General features: G+C 36.7%; 1 protein-coding gene across 1 annotated transcript in view; it reads left to right on the top strand.

Annotated features, from left to right (window-relative positions):
- The window catches only part of LOC134846876 (uncharacterized), a 144,575-nt gene extending 131,672 nt beyond the window's left edge, over positions 1 to 12,903 (top strand). Inside the window, exons 3-5 of the mRNA XM_063864287.1 lie at positions 7,986 to 8,225; positions 8,858 to 8,976; positions 10,098 to 12,903. Of these exons, the coding sequence (XP_063720357.1) occupies positions 7,986 to 8,225; positions 8,858 to 8,976; positions 10,098 to 12,792 (3,054 nt within the window). The 3' untranslated portion in view covers positions 12,793 to 12,903. The remainder of the gene's footprint in view (positions 1 to 7,985; positions 8,226 to 8,857; positions 8,977 to 10,097) is intronic.
- The last annotated feature ends 310 nt before the right edge of the window (positions 12,904 to 13,213 follow it).

The raw sequence follows: 13,213 nt of genomic DNA, 5'->3' as shown, positions 1-13,213 counted from the left end.
AATTTAACTACCGGGTGGTACTAGTTACTACGGTAGTTTCAGGGGGAATTACAAAAGCATTTTGTTATCAGCTCAACTGGTGTCTGCTTAAAGATTGTCGGCCTTGTTTCTGCTTCGTAAATTTTGCTCAGTTGCTAATTTGAATTTCAAATGTCTTGCATGGTTTGTTTGTCTAAGTGTATTGGATTGGGTTTTTACATAATTTTTTTGGAAGTTTTTATCTCTTTTTACAATTTTTTTTTCAAAAAACCTTCTTTTGATTTTCAAAAAGAAGAATACATAGAAAGCCCGTCTACATTCTTGTGTGCCTGCATTTTCCCCTGGTCTCTTTTTGCCGTACTCCTGTGTCTACAGCCTTCGAAAAAGTATGTGGGGTTAATATTTGACCAATGTTTTTTGATTTTTTTTAACCTAACCCACTAATTTTGAGATTTTGGTTTCAATGAATAGAACGGATTTGAAAAGCTCACCTTTAGAAGCGGCTTCGCGCTTTTACACATTAAATTATGGCCCGCGAATTAGTCAATATATTTTTTTTTTGACCGTTTTGTGAATCTTTTTTAGATATTTTCGAGAACTAACCTCCCGAGGTTGTGGAAACAATAGAGATAACGGGTAATTGGAAGCTCCACCGCTTAAGCGGCCACTGTATATTTTTACACAAAATGTAAACGTCCTCAAAAAACCAATTTTGATTTTTTTGAGCGTTTCTTTTCTAAATTTTATGAATTCTACCGAAAAATAATTTCACATATCTTTCATAAGAACGGGTTGTTCGCACAACTACGCCCAAGTTTTTTTGATGCAAAATTTAATGGAACTCGGAAAAGCCTAATCTGCCGGGTTCAATTGTTTTCGGGTTCAACAGTTTTCGTGTTCAATTGAAATTACAGATTGGGTGAATCTCTATTGCATAAGCGGCTATGCCCAATTTGAACAAAAAGCTATGAATATCAGAAATGTCTTTCTGAGAAATGAACTTTCTGATTTGTTGACCGTTTTTTACTTTTCTCGATAACTATCCTGCCAAACCTGATATCATGGGTTTAAACGACACAACAGGTTGTTGAAAGGTTACCTTTAGAATTTGCTACGCCAAGTTTTTTTAGAAAAAAAGTTATGGCCTTCATAGAAGTGAAAGTTTTGAAACTTCGACCGTTTTTGATAGTTTTTTTACCGTTCACTTCCAAAGTAAAAGTTCAGAAATTAGTAAATTTTTTTTTAATACTAGTGAATGTTTTTCTCGTTTTTTTTAGAATATGAGGGTTTGTAGTTCCATAAAAATCATTGATTTTTTCAAGTTTTTTTTTCGATTCAATTATTTCCATCTTACTTTCTATTTGATGGCGCGCAATGCTTAGCTTTCGTTGTAACGCAAGTAATGCAAACTTTTGCGTCGCCATTGTGATAAAGTTCTTTTTTGAAGATTTTTGCTAATTTGTCTTCGAAATTTCATCGCCTTATTTCAAAAAAAAAGCTTTTGATAAATTATTAAGAATAGGCTTTCGATGAATTGTTTTTGAATGCTCTTGTTTTGGTTCCCTTTTCTTTAAACGATCTGATTTAATGTTCTGGTTTTCAATTATTCATTCCAGTCACTCCAAAAGCTTTGCTCAACGTTCTCATTTTATTCATCTATTAGGTTTTTCGACCCGACATCTGACTTAATAACCAAACTCACTGAATTTTGCTTTCTTCCGTTATGTTGCTCTTCGTATGGATCTAAATATATTAATAAATATATTAAAACAGTGTAAATATATTAAAACAGTGTAAATATATTAAAACAGTGTAATAAATATATTAAAACAGTGTAAATATATTAAAACAGTGTAATAAATATATTAAAACAATGTTTTATTGAAAGATAAATGTAATGGTTACGGTGGATGCTTAAAAAAGGAATTGTGATTGTGAAAGTACAATTTGTGATGAAAAAAAGATATTTTTGAAATTGATTTGTTAAACTGCAAATCACAACAATCCGCGATAACAAAAATCCAAAACCTGAAAACTGCAAAAATGAATTGCTGAATAATTCGACTTAATTATAAGAAAATTTATGTATCGTAAAGTATTCTCGCCGCAAAGATCGCTGCCCAAAATGGTTCAAAAAGGCTGGACCGTTTTTGGGATGAAAATGAATTTTTCTAAAATATAATCATTGACAATATATTTTTCACACCGCAGATCTGTCCGCGACTGCTAGATGAAATTGCAATATCGAATTTGGCGTTGTAGTACCGAGTGTTCCTTCATCATGCTGAAATGACCTGACTACTTAATTATGCATCAGTTCTCATGCAAATGTGTATATATTATATTTAAGACAGAGTTTAAAAGTGCTAGTGAAAAAAAACGCTTTATCTTTTGCCTGAGACGTGATTTTTTCACTGATAGTGCAGGCCAATTCAAGCCTGCAATAAGTTTAACGATCGCGGCTTCAATAATTATAAGCAAACTTCGGGGTTATTCTCATGATGGAGGGGCCGAAAGATGGAAAACCATAAGCCAATCAGAATCGTTAAACGTTCCTATTGGCTAAATGACCTTTGAACAAAACCGAAGTCATTAAAAAGAGAAAACTAATTATAGCAGCACAGCAAAGTTTTGCTGCACAATTCGTGCAGATATACAATAAAGTTTCTGTTTGGTTTTTCGTTTTTTTTTGTAAATCGGTTTCAAGTTTTTTCCAATACTCGACTTCGATTTTACAATATTTGAAAGTTTATGTAACTGCTTGTTTTTTTGTTTTTTTATTCAGTCAACATTAATTTTAGTGGCCTGGGTTTATTCGCTTTCTGTGAGATTTTCAGAATTTATTTGACTTTTTTGATTACTCAGGTCTGATTGGCTGAAATTAACTGAAAATAGAGTTCCATCATTTGGTCCCTCCATCATTAATGAGGGACGCCACCTAAACGTCGATACGAATAATAAAGTGCGGTTGAATCATTGGTTGCGGCTAGTCTTGAGATCGCCACCCAGATCGGTGGTCGGCAAGTAAGACGACAGTTGTTAAGAGTAAGACGTCAAATCTTATTGTGACCATTAAGAAGAAAGTTTTTCAGTAAAATTACCGTAATTTATGAAGCTTAGATGCGAGCTTAGATGGGGTTGAAAACATTTAAAATCAGTTCTTAATAACTCGAAACTTGTTTTTACTTGAAAAATTTTCATTTTCGATTGACTTTTTATCACATGACTTTTTACTTAATTTTGCAAGTAAATTTTTCATGAAAACTGTCTAGAGTTTCACTATTTTTGACATAGTTTATTTTCTATAACTGTGGTTTGAATAAGGGAAAAAGTGACGTCTCAAGGTTTTGTCATCCTAATGACCTGTCGTCTTATTCACCTAGCACAATTCAGACCTAATAGATTCTGGCTAGCAGTAGAGTTTAGCAGAATCAACTAAGATGTAGAGCAGAAAAAATAGCAGACTTTGATGTGTGCAGCAGAGGGGATAATCTTTTATGCCATAAGGACCGAAATTTGTTCCAGCCAAACATTTATTCAAAAATCTGGAGAAATTAGCTGGAAAATCAGTCAGTTTTGGGCAGTTTGAACGACTCTGATTGGCTGAAATTTTGAGCGCATTCGGCCATGAGTACAGCCTCCATGCTAGATACGTAGAAAAGGAATGCTTTTATAGCAAGAGAGGAATCTATCAAAACAACAAAATAATAATTTAAACCAATTAACTTCAAATGGTCGAACACGATGTATCTGAATTAGTTTCACGTTGATATAGATTAAAAGATTTCACTAATTGGTTTTCAGCCCTTTTTTGATATGTTGTATTGAATAAAATTACTATCTAAATATATTTTTTTATTAATTAATTTTTAGTCATATGACTCAACCTGCCATTTCTGTATTTGTTTCAATCGAACTGGCTTCGTTTTTTCTAATTCCCTTTACACATTTTGCAGAACTCAGTCTCTGCAGTTGTTTGAATGAGTAATTTTTGCACAAATGTTATTTTTTCTTTTTCTCTTATCTCTTATCTGTTTATTCTTTATTTCTTTCTTTTCGTTCTAATTTTAAACAAAACATCGAAAGCTTAAATCTGTTTGTAAGCTGTATTGTTGCACATGGAAGAAGTTTACTTCGTTCACTATTTTAGGTCAACTTTAAAATCTTCCACCCTTACCTCTTTCCAGCGCGGGGGCTTGCTCAATAAACACTTGGGGCATGCTTAGAACCATTTGAAAAATAATATCAATTATGACCCATACGCTGCAAAAGTTTTTGTTTCGAAACCTCCACGTGATTTAGGTGAGAAAATTTGACCTTATCAGTCGAAATCGGCTGGTTACCAAGTGTTAATGAACGAAAATGTGTGTTTCTCCACTTGTGGCTTCTCACTTTTCTTTTCAAAAAATCACCCTCAATTGTTTTGGCGCTTTGAAGTTTGATTCAAAAGCTCATTTTATGTTCATTCGCTTATTGTTGGGCAGTAAAAGCTTGTTGATAACCAAAGTGTAAATGGCTCGAGATTATTTTCATGTTTAAAAGTGGATGTTTGTTTTTACACTTGCCAGCAGCTAGAATGCTAGTACGAACCTTCTTTTTTTCTAACCTAACTCGCAAATAAAAGTGTTCATTGAAACTGGAAAGTTCTCACTTATTTGGTGGCACTTTTGCTAGAATCACGATTTAGCTTTGCAAGTTTCATAGCATCTGCTCTGCTTTATTTGTGGCTAATGTTTCTGATTAATTAAGCGCCCGTGGTTAGTGCGTGAGACTCATTATCTCTAGGTCGTGCTCGATTGGAGATCGAATTCGAGACGGAACTGGATTTTACTGATTCGAGGCTTGTTTCTACTTTTTTTTTTTTAGAAATTTAGAATTCGAGCATTGCGTCTGTGTCAGAATTTCCAGCGAAAAAAAATTTGATCAAGTTTTGTGTGATATGCTTTAGTTTTACAAAAATACTTTTCAGGTCATATATATTTTCTTAGAAATTGCTTTAAAACAATTTGTCTGTTTTTGTTTCTTTAGTGCTGTAATACTTTTCTAATTGAGTGTCAGCTTGGTTTTTCTAATTTAAATGGAGATAAAAAATAATGACTTTGAAGTGTTAAAGAATTGATTTTTTATTTATTTAGTTCGAGTTTTTTTTGTTGCTTTCGGTAAAGTCTTAAATTTTGTTCGAGCTCAAATTTGAGTTTTTACAGTTTATGAAGTCTCTGTTTCCTTATTCGCTTAAAAGGTTCATTCGACTTAAACTAGTTGGTATTTTTTTTAAATCTCGGATCTATTACCTAATTTTGTGTCCTTTGAAGGGCAAAAATTTTCCTATGCATGTGTGCTTCGACGTGGACCCAACATTTTTAATGATATTTTTTGCTCAACTGGTGTCTGCCAAAGTATTATCAGTTTTTTTGTACCAATGCTAAATTTTGCTGTCATTTTTTTTATTTTTTTCTTGAATTTTTTCCTAAACTTGACTCTATTTTTGTCAAATTGGAACGCAGACTCATTTTTCTACGTTGATAACTTGTCTGACAGCACCTGCCAATCATTTGGTAGCTTAAATTAATACAGATTCAATCATTGATTGAGCACATGTCTGTTGAGCACATTCAATCAATGGTTGCAAAGATCTGTTTTTAGGGCTTTTTCCTCAACGCGTACTTTGATTGAAAACTCCATTTTTACATTTTTAAGTTTTTTGATATTCCTAATGAAGAAGGTATTTGACTTCATAGATTTTTCATGAAGTGCTTTCACAGATGGATTGTTCCTTTTTACGCATGCAATTAGCAAGCGTTATCAAACCGGAATATAGAATTTTTTGGGTTAAAAGCGTGTTCAACAGAATCACTTGTATGTTGGTTCATAAGGAATTCAAACTTGTATGCGTGTCTGGTACTGAAACCTGGAGGTGACGAATACGCATGCGACGGCAAAGTTCGTGGGTTCGAATCTGACCAAGAAATGTTTTTTTTTAAATTAAAACTGAAAACCTTCCTCTCCAAAAAAAATTGTCTGTAGTTTGCTCATGTTTTGTCGACTTAGTTGCCACAATGTAGAATAGATTTTTTTTGTTCACAATTTTCGGTTATGTTTTCTTTTAATGTTTGGAATCGCACCTGCAATTTTTGATTTTACTAGCCTTGTTTTGCTGCTTTTAATTTTTTTTTCGCTTAACTGGCTTATATTTTATCGGCTTAGTGACCTAATTTGAGGTCATTTTAAAAGAAGCACAAGTTTTATGCTTCCTTCCGGATCGCACAAAAAGCTAAAATTCTTTGAATAGGTTTTAAAGTTAAATAGTTGTTTCATGGCAACCATTATTTTTTCGTTTATGCGGGAAATTATTTAAGTTTTGTCGGCTCTGTTGCCGGTTAATAATTATTTTTTGAATTGTTTTATTGCCGTCGATTGTGCTTGTGGACGTGTTTTCCGCAAATAGAGCATGATTTCCGGCAACATTGTGAAAATTTTTAAGTTGTGGATTTTTGAAGTGTTTTTGTTTCTATTGTTTTGGACGTAGTGGCTTTATTTTTTTGTCTGCTAGCTTGCACTGCTGTTTTTATATTGTATCGAAAGTGGCGCGAAGCTTCGCTTCGCCTCTCTGAACAAAATTGGATCAGTTGTTTTGTTCCGACCATTGAAAATAGGGAGAAGTTTTGTGTTCGGTGTGTGTTTTAGTTCTTTTTCCACGCAAAAATCAGAATGAGTTGAGTAATATACCAAATTAAAGCCCTTTCAATTGTGATTCGAATGATATTAAAAACATTCAAAAAGATTTCCCAGTAGTATTGAGAAAACTGGTTTTAAAATTGAATTTTAGTTCATTTTCGAGCGAATAAAGCGAGCGAGCAGGCTTACAGAAGCTTATTTATGCTTCATTTAAGCTCTGGAAACTTACTTTTACGCAAGTTTTTAGTGAATATTTTAGTGCCATTCGGTAAAATTTTAAAACTTTCGTAAAAAAATATACTTTTTTTATTTTGTTGATATTTTTGTTTTTCTAGTCATGTTTCGACAAAAACTGTTGTCCAATATGCCTATTTTACTATGACTGACGAATATGCTCAAGTTCTAGGCTAACTTTCATATCCTTTTATCACACGGTGCAGAAAAAAACTACACTAATTTGAAAAAAAAAAAATTTCGTGTTTTTCAAGACTGGTCAGAGCATTCTGTGCTTCTTGCACAGTTACTGGCTAACCTTGTTTTGTAATTTTTCATTTGTCGGTTCATTTGCTTCTTAACTTTTAGTAGTTATAACTGAATCGTTGTACATTAAATTGACAATTTTGTTTAGTTCTTAGATTGTTAGTTTTAAAAAAGTTGGGTGGAATTTAGTTTTGACTGGAAAATAAATGCTGCGTGCAAATCTTATCCATCGTTTGTAGACTTAATACATACGTTTTGTAAAATTTTGAACTGGTTTCAAATAATTTTCTTCATTACAAAATGTTCATTGAAATTAACTGTTACTTGCTTCATTACCACCTAACCATTTTTGCGTTCTCTGCTGAGAGTTAAACGCAGTTTTTTCATCGCGGAAGCGGAGCATTCTGTTACACCCTGAAAATCACTGAGACCACAAGCGCAAGTAGTTTTATAGTCGTCATTCTTCTTCTCTGCAGAAATGTTGTGCTGTTTGTTCACATTTCATTATCAGAAAATCGAAGCCTGAAAAAATGAGACTTATTATTAATTTTACCTAAATTTGCAAGTTTCAAATGTTAAAAAACAAAAAAATGCTCGAACCTGATTGGTTGAAAAAAAAACGTTGTCAGCTTGTGTTTTCAGCAATGCATCTAATATGTAGGTGGTGCCTTTTTGAGTTATTTTTGAAAACTTATATGGTGACCGTTAAGTTTCTTCTGCTCTTGATAAGTGGTGATTTTTAGTTAAACTACTGCAGATGTAAGAAAATGGCTTGTCTGAAACCCGAATCTCTGTGTAATGTAAGAGTCTTCTCTTGTTGGTGTGATTAAATAAAGAAGTATTTTGTTCAGGATTCTGTCGAAAGTGATCATTGTGTGATCAAAAACGACGACAACAATAAAGCTGATCACACTCCTGTACCGCCAAGTGGATTCGCCATTGGACTCCTGAAGAAGCAAGGCTGGAAAGAGGGAGAGAAGTTGGGATGTAATCCGACCAATCAGAATGGAGCTAGACGTGGGGGTGGTTTGGAAAGAGGGTTGGGAATCACTGACGGAGAAATAAGTTCGAATGTGAATTTGAGAGAACAGGTAACCAATTTCAAGAGTGTTGGGTGAGATTGCAGTTGGCAGTTGTTGTTGTTTAGCTATATCGATCTCTGCCTTGAACTTCTGATTGAATTGGAGAGATAGATTATGTTTGCTACAGTGACAGAGAGATAGAGAGAGAGCTAGGGAATTTTTTAAATACTTTGGTTGATTTTGGAAATATATTTTGGTTGATTGGGTCGTCTCGTCTTGTCTATCGCTACAGTTCACCTGGGGTATCTAGCGGCTAAACCGACGTAGAAGGGAACCACCTGTTCCAATGATAGCGTCTTCGTGTTCATGCCCACAACTCCTCTTTGGTTCAAGCGGGCAGTTTTTAGTTAGTGGGGAAAATCGAGAAAAACTCCCCTTATTGGAGGTTATTTGATAAGTTACAGATATTTGGCAGCTTTTTGAGGGATTCTCTAACAAGCTTTTGATGGTAAGAGAGTTAGGGTGTACCCGGCAGTTAAATAGGTGTTCGGTTACATTGTTGTTCAGTCTGTGATAGTAACTATTTAAATAAGTTGAGTAGCCGGATTGAAGTTGCGAGAATGTACATCTGGTTTTCCGGTCAAATTTGCTTTCGTTTGCTGAAATTAGTGGTGGTAATATTCACAAATGGCGTGTTTTAGAATCAGTTGGATTCAGTTTACAACAAATTGAGACTCCGAGGGGAAGATCTTCCGGAGGAAGGTCACTGGTCCAATGGAAGATTCGAATCCGATCATCAGGAGCAGGCGCCTCAAAGCAGGTACTACTCAGTTTCTATAAGCCAACACAGATCAAAGTTTGCTAAATCATTAATTCATATTCGAGCCTTATCAGTTACAATTAAAAATATATATTTTTTTAAATTGCAAAGTTTTCATGTTTTGAAGCAAATTCTAACATAGCCTGTGCACTATTATGGCTCACAAACCCACGGCTTTAATACTTTCACTCATAGGACAGTAATTTCTGTGTTCTGTAATTTCTAATTGTTTTGAAAATCTGAAGCACGGCCGAGTTTTTCGTCTTCTTGCGGAACTTAAAAACGAAAATGCTTAGGCGCATCAGGCGATTTCAAGGCATATATCAAGTAGGTTAATCAAGATTCAATTGAATTAACATACAAAAAAAATTAGCAAAACTTGGATTGTTTAAATGTAAGATTTTGAGCAAGAGAGCAATTAGACTCATTTTTTGATTTGTTAGATTTTTTCCATTTTCATTTGAAACAAGAATAGACAAATGCTATGCAAGTAGCACAGAATTTTCAACTATATTCAGAAAAACTACAAAACAGTGTTTTCTTTTTTTCTTCATTTTAGTGTCGTTTTTTGTCCATGATGTGATGTGATGAGAGAACTACACAAACGCGTATAAATTTACCTACATAGGTGTAATCATGTATTTGGAAAACAAATTCAAAAATTTATGAAGTAGTGAGAACTCTTATGTAGATGTTGATGATTTTTTTCAGGTAAAAGTCTTAAAATTTGTCCACGCTCAGTTTTGATTTTTCGCGGTCTGACTTGATTTCTTTTCAAGCTTACTTCAGTTTTTTTGTTAAAAGGAAGGCAAACCCCCCTGTTAAACAGCAGAAATGTAAAGGTCACAAAAAACGTGATCGACTTCCAAATTGGAAAATCGAATTAATTATCAGATTACCCAGCAAAATAAAAATTTTAAGTTTTGATTCGGTATTCTCAAATTGGGTTAGTTTTATCTAAAATGATCAAACATAAATTGTTCGTGAAATTCAAGGAGCTTTAAGGGCATATATTTTGAAGCTTCAAGGGCAATAGAGTTTCTAACAGGAGAAGTGTCTGTGTCCTGGCCAAAGAAAGCCCTGGTCTGAGACTGATACCATAATCAAATGATATGTTTTAGCTTAGCCATTAGGGTGAACTTCTGTCAAAGTGAGGCAGTTGATGACCGAACGCTAGACATGTCAAAGATTGTCATCAATGCTATTCGCGATGTCGCCGCAGATTGGATAAGTGTCCAGGAAAAAGACGAACCCCTGAGAATATTCTGGAACGATCCCTGTCATTCCAACACTGCAGATTACATCAACGTAAAATCTAGAACTGACGGAATTGTATACAGATGGCCTAAAGAAACTCTACGATACACAAAAACTTATCCAAATTTGTGCTATTCATTTAACCCTGCGCACCCCGAAGGCAAGTTGAGTATACCAACTAGTGGGCAAACCTATATCGTGAGTCCGGCCTTTAACGAAAGCGGGCCCAGCGTGAATAATTCAGGAAATGCGGTTAATGACAACGCAAGAAGCACTGGAACATTTGTAGGGCCTATTACAGCTCATCAACACGAAATGCAGATCAAACTTGAAGAGCAAAATAACCAGAATAATTTTCCCAAGTTTGGACCGGGCGTTAATAGTAAACAAGATACAAATGCAGCTACGAAAGACGAAAAAGTTGTAGAATCTGCCGAGAACGACGACAAAAAGCAACCTAATGGCGCCGATAAAGAGTTGCAAGATACAGAAGTTAAAGAAAACGGAAACGCAGAAATTGATCAAACCAAGAAAGTTAAAAAGAAGAAAAAGAAAAAGCGGCGGAATCGAAGTCGATCCAAATCAAAGGACAGAAGCAAAAGTAGATCAAGATCAAAGTCAAGAGCGCGTAAGAAGTCAAGGTCATATAGCTACAGCAGCTACTCGTCAAGGTCATCGTATTCCAGTTACAGTTCCTACTCGTCCTATACGGGGTCGAGCTACTCAAGTTACTCCTACTCTAGTTCATCGTATGACTCATCGTCGAGACGAGCTAGAAGACGCTCGGTTTCAAGAGACTTTTCGCCGCCTAGAAACAGACGAGGAAGAGGAGGAGCATCTAGACGTCGCGGAAGAAACAGGAGGCGCAATCGAAACCGCGGTGACAGGCGAGGTGGAGCGAGAGGTGGTGGGAACCGACAGGTAACACGTTCCTATCTTCCGCCGGCGCAGGCAGTGAGAGGTGGAAGGGGAGGCAGAGGCGGAGGTGGAACCAGCCGGGGAGCACCCAGGGGCTCGGGTAGTCGTTATGGTGGACCACCACCAAGGAGTCAAAGCGAACGAGGGTATCCGCCACATCCCGACGACTACAGAGGACCACCGCCTCGACCCCGACCGAGTGAGTCTTTTTCACCGAGAGAAGACGAGCGGTACGATTATGATGATGGATACGCACGGAGACGTGAAAGAACCCCACCTCCGCCCTATCATCACCAGCATAGTCCTGGAAACCATCCCAATGATGGTAGGATGAGCAGAAGGAATGAAAGTCAGGATACAAACTATGGAGGATATGGACCAGGTCCACGTCATGATGACTACAGAAGACCTCATTATCGCGAAGACAGTTACAGAAGCGACAGGGAAAGAGACAACAGAGAACTGCATCGGCAGCCAGAACCTCCTCAGAATCAGCTTCAAGGAAGTCAGCAAGGAAGTAATATTGACAAATATTTGCAGGTGGAACCGGAACCAATGGAAGTATATAACCCAGCTCAGGAAAGCACAAACGCTAGCGGACAGTCCTTTACAGTTGACGAAACGGAAATCCAATCTAAATACAGTGATTTAGTGCAATATGCAAAGAGTTTCGCGGAGAAACAAGAATCGGGAGATGGTCAGTCGACCTCGCAAGGAGGCATGGACCAAATTCAGCAACAGCAACTGATAATTGATCCCTCAAATCCACAATTGCAACAGGGCCTGGTCCAGGAGGGATCCCAAAATGTCTTTACTAGTCAAGTGGTCCAACCAAAAGTGCTTCCCACGAATGTCCTCGCGCCTGGTATGTCGTCATATGTGACTGATCTATCAGGCTTGGGATCCATTCCAACTTCTCTGGCAGGCCAAAGACCGATGTTCGTCACCCCCAACATGGCCAACTTGGCGGCACTTGCGCAGAAACTTCAACAGCAGCAACAACAACAGGCCATGTTGCATCAACACATACAGCAGCAGCAACAACAAAATATCCAGACGTCTACTTCGAGCCAGTTACAAACCAGCCAGCCTATTGTTTCAACGGGAAACTCTCAACAAGACCAAATAAGTCAGGCAATCGCACAAGCAAATGCAAATGCATTGGCAGCAGTAGCCGCTTCGCAACAACAACAAAGACTACAAATGTTCCAAAATAGGACCAATGATATGGCAGCGTTGGGAACAATGAGGCCCCATTTGTCGTCCTTGTTTCCAGGTGGCAACCCTCTAGCGTCGTTGCATGGAAACTCTCTTCTGGGAGGAGGTCAGGGTCTGTTGAATCCTCAGATACCACTTGCTGCTGGATTACCTGCGGCTGGCCTTAGTGCTGCTCAATTGATGCAACTAGGCATAGGTGGCTCCCCAGGACAATTACCTCCTGGTATGCAATCAAATCATGCTTCTGCGCTATCTGCATCGTTTTTGAATCCAACAGGTTCTCAGGGAATGCTAGGAGGAGCAGGTATGGGGACTAATGGTCCTCTGGGAAACCCAGGAGGAAATCCTCTAGCGATGCAGCAAAGCTTGCTCCAGCAACAGTTGCTGAACAATTTGTTGCAACCTCCGCCTCAGCCACAATAAGTAATAAATGGATGCAAACTAGATAGACTATCCAACTTTTAATTTCATTTTATACGTTTTCTTATTCATTATTATGCTATCGTTCGCTAAATATGAAAAAGTATATATATAACACTATATCAGTTAAAATTAAAAAAAAAACAGTTTTGAGCCTATGATTTCCAGCAAAAGGAAGCTTTGTGTGCAACCAAGATAATGAACTGAAATTTTTGTCACGATTTTGTCGTTTCAATCATAGCTAGTTAGAGAGGCGCTCTTCGGTGCACTTTAAGTCTGCGATGTTGAAGCTCGTCTTCTATCTTCAAATTTTGGTCGCTAGTGAATCTGAATATTATCAACATTTGTAAAGAATGGCACGAAAGGTTTCTCGGGGCACAAACGTCTAAGCTCAAAAAGTTGTTAAATGTGTATTTTTAACGTG

This window comes from Symsagittifera roscoffensis, chromosome 5, assembly GCF_963678635.1.
Source record: "Symsagittifera roscoffensis chromosome 5, txSymRosc1.1, whole genome shotgun sequence".
NCBI classification, from domain to species: domain Eukaryota; kingdom Metazoa; phylum Xenacoelomorpha; order Acoela; family Convolutidae; genus Symsagittifera; species Symsagittifera roscoffensis.
The sequence above is the reverse complement of the archived record's forward strand: the minus strand, read 5'-3'. Positions and strand labels throughout refer to the sequence as shown.